Source organism: Xiphophorus hellerii, chromosome 2, assembly GCF_003331165.1.
Source record: "Xiphophorus hellerii strain 12219 chromosome 2, Xiphophorus_hellerii-4.1, whole genome shotgun sequence".
In the NCBI taxonomy this organism is placed as follows: domain Eukaryota; kingdom Metazoa; phylum Chordata; class Actinopteri; order Cyprinodontiformes; family Poeciliidae; genus Xiphophorus; species Xiphophorus hellerii.
Genome location: NC_045673.1, coordinates 8348025 through 8372641, shown reverse-complemented (window position 1 = coordinate 8372641; position 24617 = coordinate 8348025). Strand labels below are relative to the sequence as shown.

Sequence of the window (24617 nt, the reverse complement as noted above, 5' to 3'; positions counted from 1 at the left end):
AATAATAGTAATAATAATGCTGATATTTATATTAATGACAAATATTCTAAAATTTAATTTCTCTGTTGAAAAGCAATGGGAAATCTTAGCCCTGTAAATTTTCTTGTAAGGCTAGACCGTGTAATTAAGGTGTTCACTTATTTAATAATGTCTACGCACATTGTTAGCGTATCGGTGAGAAAATAACATAATTAGTTTGCAAGACCTACAGGATAACAGCAAATCTGGTGTAAGAGCAGACACCTGAGAGGCTGGCTTCGGAAAATTTTAAACCCGCTCTAAAAAATCTTGTTGCCATGGTTACGAGTAATGTTTCAAGAATTTTGATTGCTAACTAGCATACTGTCTCCGGTTAAAGTTATTAGACTACGAATAAAAATGGCTGACATACCCAAACACGAAGATGCATTTGAAGACGTTTTAGTTCAGGTAATGTTTCAGTTTTATTGGCTGTGTATTACATTCCATTATATAATTTAGTCTACACTGACTTGTCAGACTGAGGTATGTTTGTATTTGCAGGTTCAACATGATTTAAGCCAACTTAAGTACAACATTGGAAAAATCAATGTGGGCGAAAAGGGCGCAACTCTCGATATCAAAGTACTGGACAATGCCATTAGTAGGACCCAAAATAGCATCAGGGTGAGAAAGTTTTATACTAAGGACAATGTTTACATTTAGTAGAAGTCAAATGAACTGATTACAAACAGATAATGGCATTTACTTCTAACACACAGAGGCACGCAGATGATTATTTGAAAAGTGTAAATAAGCAGCAGCTGGTTCTTCCAGCCATTGAAGACTTACAAAAACAGACCTTAAAGATTTATAAATGGTAAGTGAATTAAAGCTAAGCTTGTTATATAGGGGATATATGTTTAAGAATATTTTTATGGATGTTAAGAGTTTGCATGATTCTCTTATCCTGAAATAATGACTTTGTACAGGAAACCCCCTCTTGAAAGTCTCCCTGATGTGTATTCACAAAGAAAGATATTTGACGTAGTATTCCATGAAAGAAAGGTACATTCTTCCACTACTTTTCACTCATTCTTTCTAAAAGCTAAGAAACTGTTTCTGTTAGCTCTGTTACCTGGCACCAAGAATATCTTGGGTTCAAACCAAGGCCAATCCCTGGAGTAGAATTAGCATTTTCTCCCAGGGTTTATGTGGGTTCTTTCCTGGCATACTTTCTTCCACAGTTTAAAAACATGAATGTAAGACAAATGGTCATTGTAAATACTCCTATATGTGTCTCGGTGTGGGACATGGGCTGAAAACCTCTCCAAGGTGCACCCTAAGTCATACCCATGAGCCTACAAGAATTTATCAAATAGTGAACATAGGTGGATGGAAATAAACAGTTCAGACATTTAAGCATTTTTTTTGTTGAGGTTTTATTGTCACCATCTTTTTTTTAATTTATTTTTTTCCAAATTTAAATGTTAATATAGAAACAGAAACCATAACAAATCATTAAGAAATAGCACCTATCTAATAACTGGTATCAATAGTAAAATAATAACTGCCTTGGAGAGAACAATATTTGTTATTCAGTTTTACCAGCTAAAGTGACTGCAGACATAAAGAAACAAAATATGAAATAACCCAAACTATAAATTGAATGGTTGTAAATCTTAAGTACTTCTGTAAATGCAATAGATTATACAAAAGATAAATGTCATGCAGTCTTAAAACCAAATAAGTAGCAAGGAAAGAAGACATACTGTACGTTTAATGACTAAAGTAAATTCTTGAGTCTCTGAAACCTTAAATGGAAACTGGTTTCTATGTTCTGGTTTTTATGCCTTACTCCTCTATGCCCGTGGGGAGGGAGGTGACAGTCCATATGCAGGGTGGCTGGGACTCTTGATGATACAGGATCCCTTCTGCTGTTTCTATCCAGATATATCCTCAGCAGATGAAAGATTTTTACCTCTCACAACAGCTGCCCCTTCTTGTCAGTGTCAGAGTTGTTCCTGTAATATGTTCTGTAATAGAAATTAAGGACCCCTTTTACTACACATGAAAAGAATGCTGTCAGTACTGGTATGATGAGCCTATAGCACGGCTGGTCCACTTTTGATTGGGTACTTGGTCTACAGTATATGAGCACCTTGAAAAGTTGGGTGCTTCCAAATCTGGGCAGTTTTTCCACATTTGTTTTGTCTGGACATCAGAAGCAGAGTTTTTACTTTCCATTCATAATCCCAAGAGCATCTACTAAGTCGTTTTACATTGGTACAAATATTAATTATTGCAGTGGCCTTTAGGTTTTATCCACTTCTGGTTGTCCCAAGAATCACAGTTCTTATATTACGCACATGCAAATATGACAGAGCAACTGCTTAAGACTCCAGCAGAGGAAAATTACATCTGTGTGCAGCAGGGCTCAGGATGAATCCCTGGGGTATCTGCTTGAGTTATGGATAATGAAGGAGGCTGAGATGCCACAGATTATAACATTTATCGTCTTTTTGAAGGAAAATAAAAAGCTTCATTGCCAAAGTTATTATCCATAACCTAGCCCTTTTAGTCCAATAACAAAGCATTTTTAACAAAGACAAGAAAAGTGGCCTTTTATTGGATTCCCAGATGGGAGAAATTTGAGAGGATAACAGAAAAATATATGAACACCAGAGGTATGCTAAAGATGACTCACTGTGTTTTATGAGAGCCATGATAAATTGTTTTATAAACATAACTATAACTATCATGTCTATTTGAGCCTTTCATTCTTATTCTAGAGGACGTTTGATACCCAATTTTGTTCTTCCAAAAATCATTAACCACACTTTGCTAGACAAAATGATTTGCATTGATTTTGAAACTGCAAAAGGAATTTGAGAACTTTAGATGTGGTAAAAACAAATGATCTATTTCACTAGTCAGTCGGATAGAGAACAAAATAGGCCAATCTTTCCATGACGGGCTTTGTTTGGCAGTCTGACTAAAAAAAATTTAGTTTTTTATATTTACAAATTTCCATCCTAAAAATGCAGAAAAAAATCATGTACTTTGGTTATATTTCTTAGAGCCTTTAAAGATAAGATCATCACGCACTTATCACAGTTTTAAATTTGGCAAATTTTGTTTCTACATATTTTAATAGCAATGAATCTCTATATTTCTGACACATTTTATATAATTACTTGTTACTTTTGTCAGTTCTTACTCTTCACATCCTCAGACACTTTATAGTGGAGTAAAGAGTAATGGTAGAAGCCTGAATTTAGATTCCTCAAGTCGCTCGTTCAGGCAAACTGTGACATAAAGGTCACTTGACTTAGTGATGACATCTAGCCCTTATCATAGGAAACAAATGAATCTTTACAAAGGTCGACATTAGTTTTAGATTTTTTTTATACACTTTCTTTGCCAATATGATTTTGTTAATCTGTACCTGACATGACAAATAGAGGCCAAAACTGTCACACTGCTCGAAGAGAGATGGAGGTGCTGGCTAGCGAAAGCGGAAAACAGCAGATTGTAGCACATCAGCATTCTCCTAAAGAAACAGGCACCTGATTGCTGCGCTATGGGCTGCTGGTTTACAGCTGTCTCCAGACAGAATCGACTACCTGTTCCTGCATGCCAATAAGACAGCCGTAGCCTCCGCAACTGCTAACCACTGGCTCTCTGCCTGCTACTACCTCCTGCGACTGAGCCCACTTCTTTTCTGTACCATGTCTGTGCCAGGGGATTGGCTTTTTGCATTTTTGCAATTTTCCAAAAGGTGGCACCTTTTTCCCCAGCCCCGTCTGAAACAGATGTGTGCCTGTGAGGGGAGAGTGTTCCAGCACCTGGCTCCTACTCATGGTCTGTCATAGTGCTCAGTGGTCTGAGAAGAACAAAAAGATAACATGAGGACATTGGGAAAATAGTCTTGAAAAACAGCCACTTTGAGTTTTTAGAAGAAGTAAAGTCTTCCAGTTATGTCTAGAGATCTAACTGGTTACTTTAAATCAGGGAGATTCTTTACACTTACTGCCATAGTGTTATCTTGGATGCTATTAGTAGTATGTTAGCTAATCCTTGCATATTAGCAAATGTTGGAATATTGAGATATATATTTTGTATGAGAATAGTGCTGCTGACCCTGCTCTTTTCTTTCATGCCCCAATGCCAAACCCTAACTATATTTAACCTAGTTATGGCCTGTAATCCCACTGTATAAAAGCGTCTTCAAAAGCGAGTGGTGTTGAGTCTTGAACTTTTAAAATGAAGCTTACAAACACTTTCAAAATAAAAACTTCTGTGTTTAATAGGTTGCAATAATCAAAATAAAACTTTGGTGTTCTCTTAAAAAAAAGCCCCTCAATGGTTATGCATTAACTTATTTGAAAACCAGTGAATAATGAACAATATTAATTAAAGAAACATTCTGTCTAGGTGAAACCTGAGGCTGTGGAGAGTCTTGCAGTTGCCAAAGCAAAAGGAAAACGCGTTCAATATCTTCCTGAAGATGAATTGCAACCAGGTTAAATGTCATCTCACCACCACCTCATATCTGTCATTCTCCTGGCATAACGCTTCTGTTTCATCGACCTTTTTAGTTCTTTCTTTCTCTTTGTAAATAACTGCCTGCAAACTATCTGCTAAAATTAGTGTCCAACTACATTTTCAGTGCATGATTTCAAACACAATGTTTTAAGTAATTATTTTGTTGCTTTTCAATTATGTCTGCAGTGATTAAACCAAACTTGCTTCGTATGTCGGCTCAGCACAACGTTATGTCTCTTCAGCCCAGGCTGGAATTACACTTCTCAAAAAAAGGTTAGACAGAAGCTTATTATGAAAATGGTGAAGGTCTGTCTGTCTGTCTGTCTGCAAATAATATGAGCATAGCCAAAACACCATCAGTCCTCTACCTAATTTTTTCAATTAATTTACAGTTTTTGTTTTGCTCTAGTTTCTCACATCAATATTAACAAACCATTGAAATAATTAGTACAAACTGGAAAACCTGGTTGATAACCTGCAAAAGCATGTGACTAGCACAAAATGAATACTTCGTTCCTCAAAAGCGAGTATTCATGTCAATTTAAGTGCCAGTGTGCAAAAGCAAAGTGCAAAACAAGTTTAAGAAACGCCCTTTGGGTAAAGCTGTGCACATCTGTAAACAATGTAATCAGTGAAAGCTGAGATTCACCTGAAAGAATTTTCAGGAATGAATGATAAAGAAATATATACATTTTGCTCAATGACTCAAGCAATGATATGAGAAATTTTAGTCAGAAAGGGTATAACTATTCACTATTCATACGTATAGTTTAAATCAGCAGATTATAAATCTATAACAGAACAGACAATGGTAAGGAAGCAGTTTGTGCAACAAATGTGCAGTTTGTTGGAAGGAATGAGAAACTGCTAGTAGGATTAGCAGAAAAGAACAGCTATGGGAATTTTAATTCTGAGAAATGCACCAAAGCAGTTAAAAAGTACTGTAAATACCATGCCTACTCCATCAATTCAGAGTATTGCCTGGATACTAACATTCAGTCAATTAACTTTAAAAAAAAACTTGTCCTTGTTTTTTTTGTGTGTTTGGCTATGACAGAATTAGATTTCAAGCCAGATAAGGAGTCAAAATGTCAGATGGATTCAGAAACCAGGCTTGGCAGAAAAGTTGGTGAATCCGAACATCTCGTGACCAGTTTACCAAGTTTACCAACTCAGATCACAGTTTCTGACATAATGGACCAAATGGAAATACAAGCCACAACCAGTTTTGTCACCAAAGAGACCGAGGTTTGAACTCTTTCAATTTTAAATTATTTTAGATCAAAACATTGCAACGAATTGTGTAATAAAAAGGAGAATCATATGAAAATAAAATACATCAGGTATTTTTTAATATTCTGGTGATGCTTCTACAGTGCCTTGAAGAAGTATTCATACCCAATTGACTTTTTCACATTTTATAAAAGTGCAACCACAAACAATGTATTTTATGAGGCTTTTATGCGAGACCACCCCACAAAGTAGTGAAAAAAAAAGTTAGGATTTAATATTGTTTTACAAATTAAGAGCACTTAGTCAATAAGGTATACAACCATTACAAATCAGTTTTGCTCATAGAGACTGAATTTTACCTATTCTTCTTATACAATAGCTCAAAACTGCTTGATCTGTCACGTAAAAATCTAACAAAAATGCACTAAAATTCTAATGTGATAAAAACTGAGAAAGTGAACTGATTTTTGAATACATTTGAAGACACTGTACTTTGTATCTTTTTGCTCTGCAGGACCAGTCTGCAGATGTTCATACATGCACTTTTACAATCGTAAAGGGACAAATCGATCCAATGACAAAAGATTTCATTTGCTTCAAGGAGAAATTTAGTTGGTGCTGGAGCAGCGTGGTGGACGTTCTGGAGGACCTGACTAAACTGCTCCGAGAGTTTGCAGTGCCTTTAGCTAAAGTTGATGGAGAACACTTGATACAGATATGCCCTAGTTCTGATTATGGTTGGAGAAAGACTCTGTCAAAGGCCACTCTCTTCTCACTGCTTGAAAATAAGGGGGATGTTTTAGAATTGGTTTCACGCCCAGGTCAACGCTACAGAGGAGAAGGAGGCAGAGATGTCGCTGCCACCCGTATACAGGCCTGCTGGAGGCGCTACTTCAACAGGACTTCTTACCTGTGCTACCACCGCCGCAAGAAGGCAGCGGAGGTTATCTCGTTGTCATGGCTGTTGCACTATCAAAGGTGCCAAGTGAAGAAAGCCCTTCAGGAGAAGCGTTTCAGACAGCTGGAAAATTATCGCAACAGAGCAGAGGTGATGTACCACCAATACTTACGATTTTTTTACTAACTTATATTTTAACTTTTTATTTTAACTGTGTTTTGAATTTTGTATATATATTTTATATATATATATAATACATTTATATATAAATTTATATATAAATTTTATATTTTATAAATTATATATATATACTGTATATATTATATATTATATATATTAGAGAACAGAAAACGCTAATTTAGGGATACACTTGAGACATCAAGCTGACCATAAGCATGACATCTAATAGAGTAATATACATATTATTGATAGTTGGGTAGTTCTTTATTTATTATTACTGTTTATTAATAACATCTATTGTTATTATTCATTTTAAAATGTGCTGCAGTTGTACTCTTTAAAAGACTAAAGTACATTTAATTTATTAAATCTAGATTTAAAATTTTTATTTTTTAAACGTTTAGTTTCAATTGTTGTTTTCAGCTAGAGGTGGCTAATGAAAACTCATTTTCATTTTGACCCACATCAACATCATTACTGTATTCAAAGTGCCAGAGACTTGGTCCCGAGGCCTTCAGTTTGACACATGTGCATTAAAAGATTCTAAATAGAGACAGTGAATTCATTGGTTTGACTATTTCTACTTGAGTAAAAAATAGTATTACACTTACGAAAATTTACTTAAATTAGAATTACATCCTACTTTAAAAGTCACCAGATTAAACATTTTAGATCTTTATTTTGATAAATTTCTCAGAGTCCTTTTAAATTGACTTTCTTTGATTCCTTTTCTCTTTTTTTTGCATTGAAATTTGCTCCTTTTGCGTGTAGACGTCACGTCTGTGCTGTCATCTGGCCTGAACATCTTTTAAAGCTCTGACATAATATTAATTAGTGCCTACAAGTTCATTTAGTTCGAACATTGTTGTGTGTATACATGCACTTAAAACATGTTCTCACTCTTTAAACATTCATACCCTGTTAATTAAGCCTGCTAATCTTCCCCTGGCAGTAGCATCATGTACCTTGCTGATTGAATTAATTGTGAGAGGATGTTTCCGAAAGTAAACGCTTAATTTAATTATGATGGTATTTTATGCTTGGTTTGCTTCTGTGAGCCAAGAGAGATTGGTTTGGTGTGTTTTATCCATGCGGCGATGAGATGATTTGTGTGAGTGTGTGTGTGTTTGTGTATGTGCTCAGCCAGCCTCCTCCATGATCACTTCTTTTCTCTGTCCCCAGCATCTGGCAGCAAACTGGAAACACATCCGGTCGTCCAAGAGGACCATTATCCACATCCCTTCATTAGGTGGCATTTGTCGCCCGCTGCACACACTTCAACACACACACATTTGATCTAGAGGCAGTCATCCCCGGTCTCGCCGCTCTGCTGTCCCCAGCCCGTGGCCCCGGTTCAGACACTCTGTCTCGTTCAAATGACTCTCTGCAGGAAAGCACTCACTAGATGATGACAGTCCCTGTGCCAAGGAACCGAACAATTTAGTCTCAATCGCCATTTAATTTGCAGATTAAGCAAATGAAAAACCATTATGTTGAACATGTACAAGTGGCGCAAAGGTCTTATTTTACTGCTGTGCACAAAAACACCGCATGCATGTGACAAAAAAATGAAAAAGACTGCTGTGCATTCGCAATAAACAAAGAGTACAAGCCATGATCAGTTCATGATCTAATTTCTTCACAGCACAAATTTAGACTGTAATCAGGCATGCGCATTGTAAATCATTGAGCGATTGTCTAAAATTATTAAGCCTAATTACTAGCAGATGGAATGCTTTATTTGCACTTGGGGTGGCTACAGAGAGTGCTGTGCGAGCAAGGATAATTAGAAAGTTGAACCCCATTGTTGTTAATTAGCATGAATCCAATCATTTAATTACCTTGATTCAGTTGAGGATTCCCTCTAACACAGGCTAAAATCCTGGCGGTGTCATTGGATGTAGTTTAGTGGTGGCTGGACATGGTGTAGAAGGACTCCCAGCACACGACAGGCTCTGCACCTGCTAGTTATTACGCTGAATTAATCATAGGATTGCTGTGCAGCCTGATTAGACTTTAATTCCCTTATCCCCAAGTCTAGTGACATTCACATCCCTTCCAAAGCTAGCTGTACAGATCTGGAATTTCTTACAGTGTCAAAGTGAATTTAATAATTGTCTGACCTTATTCTGACAGGGTTCTCCCAGAGCTGGAGACAGAACACCAGGAAATATGACATCCTCCAGAACATCCAAATCACCAGGCTGTGTGATATTAGAGGTAGGGATGTTTATTGAGAGCTTACTCACATTGTTTAAATATTTAATTCGTAAGCCCCATTTTTCTGATTCCAGATGAAAATGTGGAGGTGATCTACATATGCCCAATGCATCTGGGGGAAGACATCTTGCAGTATTACGACAATTTCCTGAGAAGGAATGGGGCTGATAGCAGCACCAGCCAGGACTTGCCCTGCAACAAACGGTTTCTTATCCTAACACCTGAGGCTGTGGATCATTTCCCTGTAAGGTTGATCATACTCACCTGTGTGTTTATACATGAGCTTTTGACTAATATGACAATGCATTTGGAAAGGTCTAGCAAAGGTTCCTGCAGCAGTATTAGACTGAAGTCCTTTGGAAAATTATTAAAAACTCTTGAACTTTTACATTTTTGTCACTTTGCAACTCTAAATTTTAGCACAATTTATGTAAATAACCAACATAAACTAGAGCATGAAAAGTTAAAAAAGAAGAAGAAATATGCATTTGAAAAGTCTTGCATGCATTTTTATTCAACCCCTCCCAAAAAATCCAGAGTAACAAACTGATTTCAAAACTGTATTTATCTGTAAATAGACTTTGAATTTTAGTGTAAATTCAGCTGTTCTATGAAGTCCTCCAGAAGAGAACATTAGTGGAAAAACAACATCATGAAGCTCAAGAAACATAACAGTGAGGTCAGGGAGAACACTATGGAGAAATCAAAAGCAGAGTTAGAATTTTTTTTTAAATATCCCAAACCTTTAACGTCTCGGGAAATACTGTTAACAAAAGATAAAAAAGAGACCTGTTTATGCTTTAGTATCCAGAAGGACAATGACTCTGAAGAATGGAATAGTTTTAATCAAAGCACATTCATACCTCAAATGCTAGACATAAATCTAGTTTGGAGTCAGAGGGGAGACTTGAAATTGGATGCTTGCAGGCACTCTCCTTTCAAACGGCCAAATATCCAATTATGCTGTGTTTTGTGTCTGGTTTGTCGCACAAAATTCCAGTAAAAAGCAGTGAGGTTTTTGGCTGTAGCATAACCAAATAGGAAAAAGTTCAAGGTGTGTATCCTGCATGCCACTGTACTCCACCACAGAGTGCTACAGTCATTTGCAGTTTGTGTAGTGTCCTCTAGGGGGTACTAGAGGTGGCTGTTACAATGCAGCTGTCCTGAGAGAGCAGCTGTTTAATGTTTTTCAGTGCATTTGAAATTAAACTTCTGTTTTATCTTTTGTAAACACAGTAAAGTCGATTATGTTGAGCTTAATTAAAACATTTGTAATAGTCTATAGATGGTTTTCACGAAATAATTAAACGTCTGCTGCCTTTCTTGGACTATTTCTTACCTAAATACTCCAAAAAAATATTTTGTGACTCTAAAGTGTTTCAGCATTAAACTGTTCTTTCCAAAATGTTTTAGACCGAACACGCAACATGACGTAGCCTTTCTCATTTCTTTTTATTGATTTTCCCACTGTTTTGTTGTTAAACTGTGCCAGACGTGTTGCTGAGATGAATCACTTCTACCCATGGCTGGCAGCGCATTCTGCTAGTGACAGAAGGGATAATTCCACGTGGATCAAATAAATACAGATGTGAAGTAATTAGTTGTATTCCCAAGGAGCTCGTTGGTAGCACACATTAAAGAAGTGAAGGATAGGCGAGGTTTTCCACAGGCTGGTTTTATCAATCCAACCTGCTGAAATACATGAGAGGTCAAAACCCTGCTGGCTATTTCAATAATAGACCTATTGAATGTACACAATGATAAATCAGGCTGAGAAACAACCCTTGGAAGATACCCTGATAGCAATTGACTGTAGCCTTCATCTCTTATTTCCTTTGCTTTAGACCCGCAACATGTGTCTGTCTACACTGCTGAAGTACAGTCCGTGCACCCTGAAGCAAATCAAACGCCAAATACGGGGGAAGCAGGCCTATATAGTGGGTGGAGTTGGCCATGAGGATGACCTGGAAGTGGCTGATGAGCTGGATGTGCCAGTCTTGGGTCCAGAACCGGCTGTTTCACAACTCCACGGCACCAAGTCTGGAGGAAGAAGGATATTTTCTGAAGCAGGACTGGAAGTACCCCCTGGACAAGGAGATGTGTACGCACTTAACCAGGTATGCCACCAAAACCATAATTACAAGCTCCTATGTGCCCACTATCACAGACGAATAATAAAAAAAATTGTTTCCTTTGGTTTAGCTTTATGAAACACTGGCCTGAACTTATTGCTCAAAATATTCACATTCAGCGCTGGCTCTTTAAGATCAACGTGCAGCGAGGAGGCCGTGATACAGCATATTGTGATGTTTGCCACCTTAGGTGCTACAGCTGGGCCCTGCAGCGCTACCAGCATTTTGGTCCTGATCTGTGGCACGCAGTATGGGTTCAGGTAAAAATGGGACACACTTGGTTATGTCTGTATCAGAGCACTTTTAAAAGCATGTTAATGTTTATACCATGTTTATGACCTTTGCATTTCTTCACACAAAAGGGAAAGTGTTATGTTTATAAATAGAATGACTTCAAATCATAATTCAGTTCATTTTATTTATATTACTACAATTCGCAACAAACATTATCTCAAAGCACTCAGATACTCAGAACTATACAATCAGATCAAACCTGTACAATCTTGTTGTTGTTCGATCATAGTTACATTATAAATCTATTAAATCCCATGATCAAAAATATGTAATCACAGAATATCCTAAAGATTTACAGTGAGTATATTGACATATTATAATGGAATAAAATTTATAGCCTGCTTAAAACTACTTTTAAATATATGTCTTTAAACCTTATAATCCTTGTGCGTAGCAGATGCTTGATTTATTTATTCTAAAGCTACATTCTACAGCCATTGAATAGGTTTGAGCCATTTATATTACTGAAGCATTTGGTTTCAAAACATGAATTCTGATATAATCATGGGCATATTTAAAACAAATAAAATGTACTTAATCGGTGCTAAACAATTTATTTACTTCAGATACAATCTGTACAGTTTCTGAGCCCCTGGCTCTTATTTCTCATATGCTTACAAAGTAGCCTTTGATTTTCTGTCATGTGTTAATTACCGTATTTTGCCATTTAACCGGCAGCTTTGTGCAAACTAATTACAGGGTAATGATTGTGAGCTTGGAGCACAACGATTTTACTTTTTATTCCATTTGAAAGAACAGCAGTCATCTCGAGTTTCTTATGGCTCACTCTGTTTCATTCCCATCAGCTTGTTCGTTGATTCACGGGGTAGGCATGGTGCAGGGCTGTAATTGTTGTGGCTTTGGTGCTGTTAATTATGGCAGAGAGGAGCTGAGCCAAAGCCAAGGTCCATAATGGCGACTGAGACTGCATGGGGAAAGTAAATGGGGTTTCTTTCACCAGCTGGGGTCCCATGGAGACAGAAGAGTGCCGAGGCCCCCAGTGTAGGCCAGCAGCCTCGGGGCTTCTGGGCCATATGGACACAACACTTTAACTGGCCTTTATTCTACACCTTGGTCTTTTAATCAAAGCAAAGCCCACTTCCTGTGCCTCTTATTGTATGATTTTTATAGTAATTGTTTTGGTTGTTTTCTCTTAAAATGAATTGAAATGGACTGGAATGGCTACCTTTTACATAAAGACTGCTGAACACAACAGTTTGACTCTTAATGTTGAAAGATTAGTAAACAAAGTTCCTCATCAGATTGAAGCAAATATTTAAAATACTGGAGAATTGTGTCTCATAGAGGAGAAAATGGAGATCTATTTTTTTAGTATATTTTGGGAAGATTCTGCAGAAAATACTACAGAAAACTAAGTGAAAAAGGAAAATAGACAATCTTTGCTAAATACTTACAAACATTTCTAGTATTTGGTTTAAAGTAGTTCAAAGTTGTGGTAGTTTCATTATTTACCAAAATAGATCAGTGAATGAATGAAGAATTGTAATTATCTATCATTTTTCTATCTTCCACTAAGTTGATTTAATAGTAAATTACAACTAATTAAATTGTAAGTAAATCATAATGCTTTTCTCTTTTAATAATTATAACAATATACATGAATAAAAAAATAAATAAATGGGGAATTAGAGAAGTAATTGGCCTCAGTATGTGTCCATATATTTTTAATTAACAGCTGTGCTGAAAAGCTCTTTATGAAAAAACGTGATTCATAAAAAAAAATAATAATACATACCATGTGTTCCTTAAGAATATTACCAACAATTAGATCCCTTCTGGCTGAGCAAAACAAAGCCTTGAAGGGTACAAAAAGGAGGAGGAGCCATTACATCCACATCAATGAGCGCTTACATGGAGGTCTGAGGAAAAGCACGTGTGTTTCTCTAAATATTGTGAGGCCCGCAGCAGCTTCCAGCACAATGTTTGAGCCCAAAGAAAGCCCCCCAGGCCTCTTTTAGCATTTACACAGAGAGAGGTTAAAGACATGTAGATCTTCAACCATGCAATGCCTGAAGGGGGCCATACACACACACTTAAGCGCTCACACAGCTTGCATATGGATCATTAGGCACAAGAGGGTAAAAATTACACCTAATAGCTTCAACAGATGGAGTATTTTTTCCATCATGCTGTGTACAAACAGATCTTGAGAAAAACCTTATTTAGGTTAAGTTTGTCAACGAAATGGGTCATTTGACAATCACTACCACTGGAGAGGTAGAGGAACGTTTCATACAGTTGTTGTCTGTCTAAATATTGTGCAGCCTCTTGTACCACGGAGAAGCTCGGATGTCTACGGATTTGTCTGAGCAGAGTTAATCTGAATTTGAGATTTGAAGAAAATTTCTGTCACTTCTTTTTCTTTCATTTTACAAATAATTCTTGTTCATAAAAATTCAACAAAATGTGTAAAGCTGAAACTGCCTGAACATTAAATTTGTTATGCTTTGTTGTGGCTTTACATTAATGTTTTAATGGGACTAATGAGTTAGATATTCATTGACAATGTGCAACTTTTCAGGAGCTATTGTCATATAAGAATTATTGTCCATACCCTGCTTCCACTAAAAACATAGACATAAAATAGCAATCAAAGGGGAGAACATCTTTTATTTCTGACCAGATTGCTCTGCTTTATGAGGACGCCAAGCCATTGCTGAATCCTATCACAGGGCAGTGTGCGTACTTTAAGTCCAAATAATTTATTGCGAAATACCCGTCTTTCTTTTTCTTTCTGTCCTGCTGTTTCTGTGAACTGCACAGGCAAAGTCCCAGGGTGAGCTTGCTCTTCCGTTGAGAATGACAACCGTTCCCTTACACTTTTTGCCGCGCCATTGTGTGCTTTATGGTTTGTATAGGGAGAATCACTGTGTAGCATTTGACCTCGCCTCTTACAGTACTTGAATATGATGATGGCTGTTACATGACTGGAATTTCAACGGCATAATCTCTGGTCCTGTCTCCAGTGGAGCCAGACTGCCATATACTCAAAAAAAGTAATGCTCTGGAGAGCAGGAGGGAAGAACAAATATGTTATCAGCATTCACAAATTATCTTTCACTCAATTTTCACATATTCTTTTTTTTTCTATTAGAAAATGTAATTCTCATACAGTACTACACATACAGTGCATTGAATTGTTTTGTGTTTTTTCACATTACAGCTACAAACTTCAATGTATTTTGTTGGTAATTTATGTTACTGACCAACACCACACAAGAAAATAATACAAGATTGTGAAAGGTTGTTGTAAAGAAAAATCTGAAAAAGTATAGCCCACTTTTGTATTTAAACCAGTTTACTCTGATACCATTAAATAAAATCCAATACAACTTTTAAAAGACTAAAAAAATATGCAGGGAGATAAGATGTACAACTGTAGAGCAGAGTTGACTTATATAACTATATCTCAAACTTGTTCAGTCTTGTGCTCAATCCTTCAATCCATTGCCCAAAAGTGAAAATAAAATGACACAGCTGTAAATCTTCCAAGCTGTCCACCAGCTGGACTGACTGGATTGGTTAGGGGATCATTAACCAGAGATGCAACCAATATGCTTCTCTGCTTAATGGTAAGTGGAGAAAATGCAGAGAGTCACATGTAAAGGTGGAAGACTTTATGGACATGATAACTAGTAGTCGCTTACTCCTCAGATCTGACCTTTTATGGAAGAGCCTCATCATAGAAAGCCAAGCTGAAAAAGTCCCATTTAAGTTTGTTTCAAAATGACCTAATTTAAATACAGATGCAAATCCAACTGAGGTTTGTTGCAAAACTTCAAAACTGATGGTTTCTACCTGATCTGTCTGAACCTAAGCTGATGTGTAAAGAAGCATGGGCAAAAAGTCAGTTTTTAGATCTTGAAAGCTCTTAGAAACACACCTGAAACGACATACAGTTGTTACCGAAGTGAAAGGTGGTTCTACAATATATTTATGCAGGTAGTTTAAATACAAATAGATGGAACAACTTTTAGATTTTAATTTCTGGAATCTATCATAAAATCTTGATTAAGATTAGTATTTGTATCAAATATAATAAAATGTGAAAAACTTGTAAGGGTTTAGATATTTTGCAGGGAATTGTAGATTATTGTTTACAGAAGCATGTGTATAAAAGAGGCCTTCCAAACAGTCCATTAAACTGACTCAAACTGCAATCTGCCAGTTGTTGTTTTACATTATGACCATCAAACAATGACAGTGAAAGCTTTAAACAACATATTCTCAACCATTTAACTGCACAGCTTTTTTGGAGACAATAGTGTATTTGAGTTGCTAAACTGTGTAAAGGACACCTAAAGCAAAAGCTGAAAATTAACAGCATAATTAAGTGGTGAAACCATAATGGCATTTCGTATTTACCGAAACAAGAGTGATATCGATCCCAGTCAGGCCCTGATTGATCCCCAGATAGATGGGGTTAGCTTAAGTATTCATCAGCCGCCCAGTGGAGAGAGTTGTTATTGAGGGCAGGTGGTTCGAGGCTGCGAGTTAAAGCTATTAGACTCCTGAGGCCTTCTGATAATAGGCTGTCACTCACAGATAGACACTCCTGCAGTATCCATCAGACACTCACACAGAAATTGAAGCAGCCTATGAAGTCTAAAGAATAACTTGCAATCACCGGAGTCATCTGGATAACAGGATGTAGCAGTTTTGTAGCCAACAGCCATAAGGCCTGACTGTCACAGTCTGTTGGAGTTTGAGTTCAGTTTGTTTATTTTGATTATTTTGTTGCATCTCAGTGTTTCATTTATTTCTGTGGTTTTGATTTCTTGGTCTTGTAACTTTTACCTCGATGCTTTAATTTCCTGACCTTAAACACCTGTTTTCCATATGCTCCTTTACTCACCTGTGTTGCATCTAGTAATCAAGTTCTCAGGATTATATACTTCTTGGTTTCTGTCACACAATGTCATATTCTACTATTACCCTCATGTCCACGCAGTTCATTAAACATGATCCTTTTCGCCCTTGTGCTGGCTCCACATTTCTGGTCTTCACATCATGACTCTGAGCTAGGAGCAAAATTAAGCAACTTACTTTATTTTAGAACTTTGAGTTGAATCAATGGAAAACTATGCACAAGTTCATTTGCAAGTATTTTTTATTTGGTATGTGATGTTTATTCTTCAACATTCATTCTACAGGAAACTGTGATGCTGAAATATTTAGAAGAGATCCCAGAATGGCTGATCTATTATACCCAACTGGCTGAATCTTCCCGTTTTCAAAGTTGGTCCGAGTTCCTGAAGATCTTCCTCAGGCAAGGTCAGACACCTATTGTCGAGCACTATATTATATTCACCCGCAACTTATGAAATCTATGCATTTCAATGAGCTTTTCTGTTTCCTGGGTGGCTTTATAAATGTAAAAACTGAATAATTATCATATTTCTTTTAGTAATTATCAGAGTTCAGACTTTTCAAGTGACCTTTTGTGAAGTTATCAGTAATAAAAATGTAAAATTTTCCGTTATACTTTTAGTATTATGTCTTTGTGCGTGTAGCCATTTTTCAGCATTCACTCTGTTCAGGTGGAGTAGTGGAGGCGTACCCTCCTTCAGAGAATGTCACCCATGTGACTGTAGATATGCTCCTGGAGCCCAGCGGTGAGGTGACCATTCAGTCCTGGGGAGACCAGCTCCACTGGCTATTGTCATCTAGACATTGTGGGATCCATTATTCCTAAGACTTCTGTTCACCTAGAGACCCTGCACTCTATCTGCATGCGTGTGGCTCACGTTTGCCAGCAGAACTGTATCATGGGTTATGTATCTGTTGGCCTGGCAACCTTTGTGGACCACAGCACCATGAAGCAGAAGGTGAGACTCACAAAGGTAAAAAGGAGGACTCAGGGTGTCAGTGATACATATGATCTGGTTTGTTACAACCCATATTGGGTGGAAAAGATCAATTTTTATCCACACAACCAGATAGGTGCCTCCAACATATACTGCTCCCTAGGGATCCAGATAACAAGACGAGGTAAACTGTGGGCACAGGGACGAAATGTGTCACAAGGCCCTCTAATAAACTGTCAGGTCTTATTGTGTCAATACACTGATTCCACCGTTTAAAGCTTGCCCTTTAACCTTACGATGCAGAGAAATTCAGAAGCTTTCCAACAGTAGGTCATTCTGAAGTGATTTAGTACGTTCACGGGGATAACCTGTCAAGTGTTTAACCCTAGATGGTTACCTGCAGTGTTCTGCTGAAATAAATCACATTATTATACCAATACGCTGCTGAAGCCTCTTCTCATTTGTCAGGATTAAGTTTTGTTGAAATCTTCTTGATTCATGATATTTGAAATGGACTTCTTTATGATGGTTTAACCTCTGCTCCCAACATGTGGCAGCATTGACTATTATTGATCTGATCCTGCAAAATAAAATGCTATGCTTTTCTTGTGCAGAAAGGCAAAGCATTTTCTGAAAAGCAAAGCATTTTCTGCACATTTCTAAAGCAGCAGAATTTAGAGGGGAAGCACAGAAACAATTTTAAACATGCTAAAAATGTGGAAAGAAAAAACAGATGAAATTCTCATGCCTTTAGCAGCTCATCTGATAGAAATAAACCAGTTGTCATATGCTTGGCTAGTATCAATTGTTTTAAGTATACATACACATGTACTGTATCTATCCATATATATAAACTGAATAGGATTAGCTTTGGGCATGCTTGCCACTAGAGGGTAGTGTGTTCTGGGTTAGAATATAACTGATAGAAGAAAGTTTTTTTTTTTCTTTTACTGTATAATACAATTTTAGTTTATTTTTTACATATTCTCAAGATTTATTTGATTTAAAATATTTTGTGTTATTGCAGTCAATCATTTTTATTTATTACTCCTATTAGAAACAAGAAATGTCTGAACTCGATTCAGATGTAACATAAGCTTCCCCTTTCCTTTTTCAAGATGGCTGAAAATCACCTTTTTATCTCTAATTTTGATCCAATTGTAAAGGATTTGAAGACAGCATAAATAACAATAAAACACCACATGCTTCCGTAGATGCAGGAACTTTAATGGCAAATTCTTGACACACACAGACAAAGCTCAGACTAAGGGGAGCCACATGGGCAAACCTGTCTGGATTTAAACATCAATTTAGATTCAAACCTGTTGCTAAAAGCTGCCTACTTTATTTGATGGGAAGAAGTGGGTCACATATGTTTGCCCTTGCAGTCTCAGCGCACATTGTGGAGCAGCGGGGCCACAGCTGCAGCATCGGGGTTTTTAATGAAAATGCAAGGCAATAGAAAACAGGTACAATCCAGGCTTACATTTCCCGCGGCTTTGTTAAGAGCGACAATGGGACGCGGGAGTATGAGTTTTAGGGAGTTGAGTGAATAGCTTGCTGTTGTGTGTCCATCATGCAGGGCCAGGTAACAGTCTGATTCAAACATGCATCAAACCAAGTTGTAACTTCTATGCCTCCTACACTAAGGGAACTGGATAAACATTGGCAGTTTTTTATCCTGCTATGGCAGCAAGTGTAGTTTTTATGTAAAATTAGAGTAAAATTTGAAATTTCAGTGAAGATCTCACATTTTTCATTTATATAAAACTATAAAGTTAATATAAAAAACCTTTGTGCTTAAATTTACATCAGGATTTACATAGGATTCTGTGATTTTGTTTAGTATATTTAAAAAAGATAAATATATTTATAATTATTTTTGCATTTGTTTTTTTAATCTTTTTGTATTTTTTTTTAGCTTCTCTCATTGTTTATCATTCTTTTGAGAAAATCAACCAAATTATTATTTTAATCACAAAAATTACCAGCAGTAATTTTGTTTGCAAGGGAAACCTTTTGAATAGTTTATAAATAAAAATACCACACTAAATCTAACTACATGTCTCAAATGAAAAAAGTTTTTATTATTGGTCATTGAGAGCAATATATGCTTTACTTTTTAGTTCATCTTTTATAAAAATGCAATCATACCACATTGGTGAATTGTTAACTTTTGTTAAATCATTCATGAAATACAATTTGACTGTTCTATTTTTTTCTACAATATTTAAGAATAAGAAAATAGAAACTTTCACATATGTTTGCATTCTGGTAGAGAGAAACTCGGTCTACTGTAGGCTCAAACTTGCTGCAATTTGCATCCAGTGGCAGGAGCGCTTGCTTTGACAAATAGGAACAGCTAAAGGAGGCAGCCGGCTGCCACTTAGTTATTAACAACTCCTTCACTGATGATTTATTTGCCACTTTTGAAGAAAGGGCATAGCTATTAGGTTATTATCTGCAAAATTAGCCCCGTTTAAGCAGAAGGCCATGTCCATACCTGACCCCTTAATATACTTATAATGATGCCATTTACCATACATATCTGAACTTTGGTTCTCATCAGACCTGAGCCAGGCAAAGTGCCCAGGGCAGACTCAATCCACATATGAAGAAAAATCTCTGTGTTTGCTTGTGTCATATCACTGCATTACCTAAACATGTTAGACACACAGAGCTACATAACTGGTCTTTTATCCATCTCTCAGTGTGAATAAGAATCATTTATTGAAATACTCTCTGCTTTTTCCTTCCTTCACATGTAGTTCATAATGTCTTTTTGACAGATATGGGGAATTGATCTGGACATTGGATTTAGTGATCAGCTTGCCATGACCCAGATGGTACTAATGGCGACTGGAGGAACGCTGGACTGGCACACAGGCTGTTTCGAAGTGCCAATGCCAGTCAAAGAGAAATGCTCAGATCAGGAGGCTGTAGCAAAGGTATGACAATTTTAATTACTAAAATGTATATTTTGCATATTTTTAAAAATTAATTTTTCTAAGTAATAAAAAAGCCCTTATTTTTAATTAGTCTGAGTCTTAAGTAAGCATTTGCAAGAGATCAGTGTGTGTGTGTGTGTGTTTTGTAAAATCTTTGCTTTTCAGAAAACACACCTAAAAACTGTAACTACACACTGAAGTCAATGAGTGTTTAGGTGCCGAATTCATTATCATTTTGATAGATGAGCCTAAATAATCAACACATTAATAATTCATACCATTTTCATTATGCATGCTTGAACACTTCATCAACCTGGTGCCAGGACTTAAACAATGGAGTTCTTTTATTAGCAGTATGCCTCAGTTTACGCTTGTTAATCTGCGACTTGTATTATTTTATCAAACATTCATTTAGCTGGTGGCCTGGTGCTTCACTGCTGCCGTTGAGCCACTGCTGTTGTTAATGGCTTCAATAGTGGCCATCATTAGGGACCTGCATATTACAAACACAATTAAGTCCCTGTTGGACACTTTTATTGTTGGGTAAGGGCCTTGCCTTTGACAAGTGCAAACACACAGCCTTCACAGCGAGTTATGGGCTATATCTCCTGAGCTCCTCAAGGCTCAGCTCTGCTCTCTTTGTCTCCCAAAGGTGGCTGAGAACGGGCAACATTTTATCCTCCTAAGACCTGACATTTTTAAATAATCCACCTCTATAGTGTTACTTATGATTAGAATTCTAATATTATAGTAATATGTTTTGTGTTTATGGAGCCCAGTTGTGCTTCTCTTTTCCTGAAACTTCATGGTCTTTGCTTGGAGTGTTACACTGTGTAACAGCTAGGCTAATGCATTCGATCTAACTGTCGCACCCTATAGTTAATTAAGAAAGGACCAAAAGTTTACTTCATCTGCTGTTTACTCATCAGGTTTATCAATCATAAACAGAAACTTAGCGGTGACCCAAGGAATTGAAAACCTTTAACTTTTTGATAATACACAAACCAAAACCTTTTTATACATAATCTCTTAATACAATAAACATAGAATAATAGAATTGTTTGCAAATCAAGGCTTAGAGCTAGCCTTCATTAAAACTCACTGCATTTTCCTGCTAATGTTTGTCCCTCTATTGACAAATCCTCAGTAAGAAACAAAGCCATTTAGCTGTGTGTAAAATTAGTAAATAATGTTATCACCAAATTTGTACATTCAATGTTAATATGACATACAACACATACCGTATATGATATGACAAACAAAGTAGACCAAAATATTTCACTTGTGTTGTTGTCTTTTTCTTTCACAGCATCTGGTGGACAGTCGCTATGCAGTCATTGGGATCCATATGTTTCATTCTAACCTTTCCATGTTGTACCACAGTATGTTCTTCAAGATGTGCAAATTTAATTGCATCGAGTTTAACAAGAAGGTAAGAATCACTTTTTTTCCCCCTTTTTTTAAGAAACTATTTGCAAGTCACAGTGAAACATTTTGATAATATATTAGCATCTTTCCACTGCATTAGCTGTTAGCTTCATAGACATTTTTAAGTGAACAACTACAGTTGTTCAGTTATGCAGGACAAATGCATAAATAAGTAAACATGTAAGTTAGACCTGGTTTGGTGTGCAGTTGAGTTTGCGATTGGGCTAATGCTACTGTCATAGTTGGAAAACAGACAAATTTATTTTAATCGGTATTCAAAAGTCAAATTTATCAGTTGCAAACACAAGAAAATCAGCTAGAAAGCAAACCTGAAGATTAATTTCTAACCTGGAAAGGTTTCTCACTGAGCCTGAAGTCAAAATAAATGTTTGGCTGCTCCGCATGTAAAGCATAATGAATACTGAAGTAAAAGAAAATTTGTTGTTGTTTTTTTTTACTGCCGATGTTTCGATCTTATTCAAAAAGCGACACCAAAATAAGATTTCAACCTTTGTAAGAGAACCCTTAGCTACAATATTTGTATGCAACATATTATAAGAAATATTAAATATTTTAATTATATGTTCTTAATGGTACTAAACTTTCTTATAGATCACTCTACTTAAGTCCTGTAATATTGTGAGAATAAACTGAAGGAAAAAAAAAAACATTGTTGTGTCTTGGATCTACTTTTAATATTAAATTTGTGAAATTCCACTTCAGGAAAATCAAGGCACTGTTTTTGCTCTCTATGACAGCTCTGAGCGATGCACCATTGGGATGATGTGAGTATTTTTTATTGCATCAGTTTTGTATATTATGTCAAGAATGAAAACAAATGTGAGCTCTTTAAAACCATAGAGAAACATGTTGGCAAATGCTTGAAATTTATCAAGAAAAGGTGCCACATTCCTTCATTTTCAATAATGAATTCCTCCTAATATTTCATTTGAAATAATTCAGTTTTTTGAAGTAAGTTTCTGTTACATTCTTGCAGTAGATTACCCTCTTGGCATCTACAGTTTGAATGAAACAATGGTTAGATTTTCAGCCAAGTGCTCATCAGATTGATTGTAACATAGAATTGCCCAAAACAGGCATATCCAGCCACAGTAATTATCTATTCAAAACACAAAGCTGTTTAAAATATATTTCAGTCAAAACCTCTTGACTGAAGACCACTTTAAAAAGATTCAAGTATTCCTTCAGCACCATAAATTTTCAGATAAGGTTAAAGAGAAGTATTCATTAAAAGGCAACAATTGTTTCTCTGACCTTTTTCGACCGCTCAGTGAATCTTGGTATTTTATTTGCAGCTGTTTTCTTTATAGAAGCAAGTATGGGTTCAGAACTTATAATTTCACTTCATTAGAACAGCAAAGCACTGAAGAATATTAGAAGGGCAATTAGTTTGCCAAGCCCCAACGTAAAAACAATTCTTTACAGGATTAAGATGCCACCTCTGGTTTTGTAAATATCAGAGACTCCACAGGTTGTTAAGCAGAGGGTTATTCAACATATTTATCACAGAAATCCGTTAGCTTGCACAGCGCTGGAACGGTTAAATCAAGCTGTGCTCATCCCCCTATAGACCGAAGATGCTATCTGCTGAAAGTTTCATTTACCCACAACCATCAAATGAACAAGGTGATTGTTTCTTAGCAGGCAACAAGGGGATCATTAGTAAACTCGTTTGTTTGGAATGTTGTTATTAGAGCGGTCTCGGAGGATCTCCAGGGAGCTCTGGTGACCTTTGCTCAGAATTTGTCAGTCATTCATCAGGAAATATTGTCTTCTAAAAAGGAAGAAGAAACCAATTTCGAGGTACTGTGTTAATGACTTAACGATTTCCCCTCATCCATGTCATAAAACCTTCATAATCTTTTATAGCTTGTCAGTTGGAATGTGTCTGTTTAATAAAGTGCAAATAATTAATATTCATAAAGTTCGTAATTAGAACAACACTGCAGATACATTTTGTTGGTAAGAAAATGCTTATCAAAAAAATATGTCTTGTACTTTAAATTTTCTTTTACTTTGTTTCTATGTAGGTGGTGATCACAAACATAGAGAACATGCTGGAGATGATTATTCAGAACAATAACCAACTGACTGGATTAACTTGCTGCTTAGAAATCGAGCTTCACCATTAGAACCCCAGAGATATGAACAGGCTGATAAAATGTAGATTTCTAAATAAACATCTTAATATTCTGTCATGAATCTGTTAAATGTTAGAGTTTTCTGTCAGCTACCTTGACATACTGTAGAAAAGAAATGCATAAAAATGTTCTATTAAAAACTGAACATATTTTCCTATATACATTGGCATCCCAAAGTGTACACACCTCTGTTAAAATGAGATAAAAATGAAACAAATGTGAGCTCCTGTCATCTGAGTTGTGGTGAATAAATGTCCCATTTTCAGTGCAAAATGTAAGTTGATTACTTTGATGTTATTTTTTACATATAAAAAACATTTTAATAGAGGCAGGTAGAATTTTGAAAGCTGCCTGTACAACACTTTTATTGAATCTTCAACAACGTAAATCTGTTCTTAGAGTAGATACACGTGATGATGATGATAATGAATAGCGAGGGTAGCTTGATAGACAGATAATGATATTTAGTCATCTTTTCTCTGCACCGTTTAAGAAAGAACAGATTACTTTGGTTATTGAGCGAAAAACTGATTGGTGCGGTCTGTGATGTTATCCTCAAAGGACATTTTCTGTAAGTAGACAATTAAAAATAAGTTGCAAAATTGTTGTGAACCGTGAAGACATGTTTTTTTTGTTTTTTTAGTTTTACTACTGAGTATGTACGAGATATTCTAACTTACTGCTATTTTACTGACTTCCTTATTATTTCTCGTTTTAAATGGTAATTGTTTTGGAGCGTATAAAATGCAAATAAATATGTCAGAGAGTTTGTGACATAATTATGTTTT

The 24617-nt window shown here is 36.3% G+C and overlaps 1 protein-coding gene across 1 annotated transcript; it reads left to right on the top strand.

The window, feature by feature from the left end:
- The first annotated feature begins 23 nt into the window (after positions 1 to 23).
- On the top strand, positions 24 to 24598 carry iqch (IQ motif containing H). The gene is given in 22 exon segments (XM_032582627.1): positions 24 to 429; positions 523 to 645; positions 741 to 838; positions 951 to 1026; positions 4396 to 4483; positions 4693 to 4779; positions 5564 to 5754; positions 6254 to 6787; positions 8000 to 8066; positions 8954 to 9037; positions 9112 to 9281; positions 10882 to 11154; positions 11240 to 11257; positions 11259 to 11429; positions 16638 to 16758; positions 17025 to 17137; positions 17139 to 17312; positions 20081 to 20239; positions 21549 to 21671; positions 22391 to 22452; positions 23383 to 23491; positions 23719 to 24598. Coding segments are annotated over 22 exon segments (2994 nt in total). The 5' UTR covers positions 24 to 378; the 3' UTR covers positions 23821 to 24598.
- The last annotated feature ends 19 nt before the right edge of the window (positions 24599 to 24617 follow it).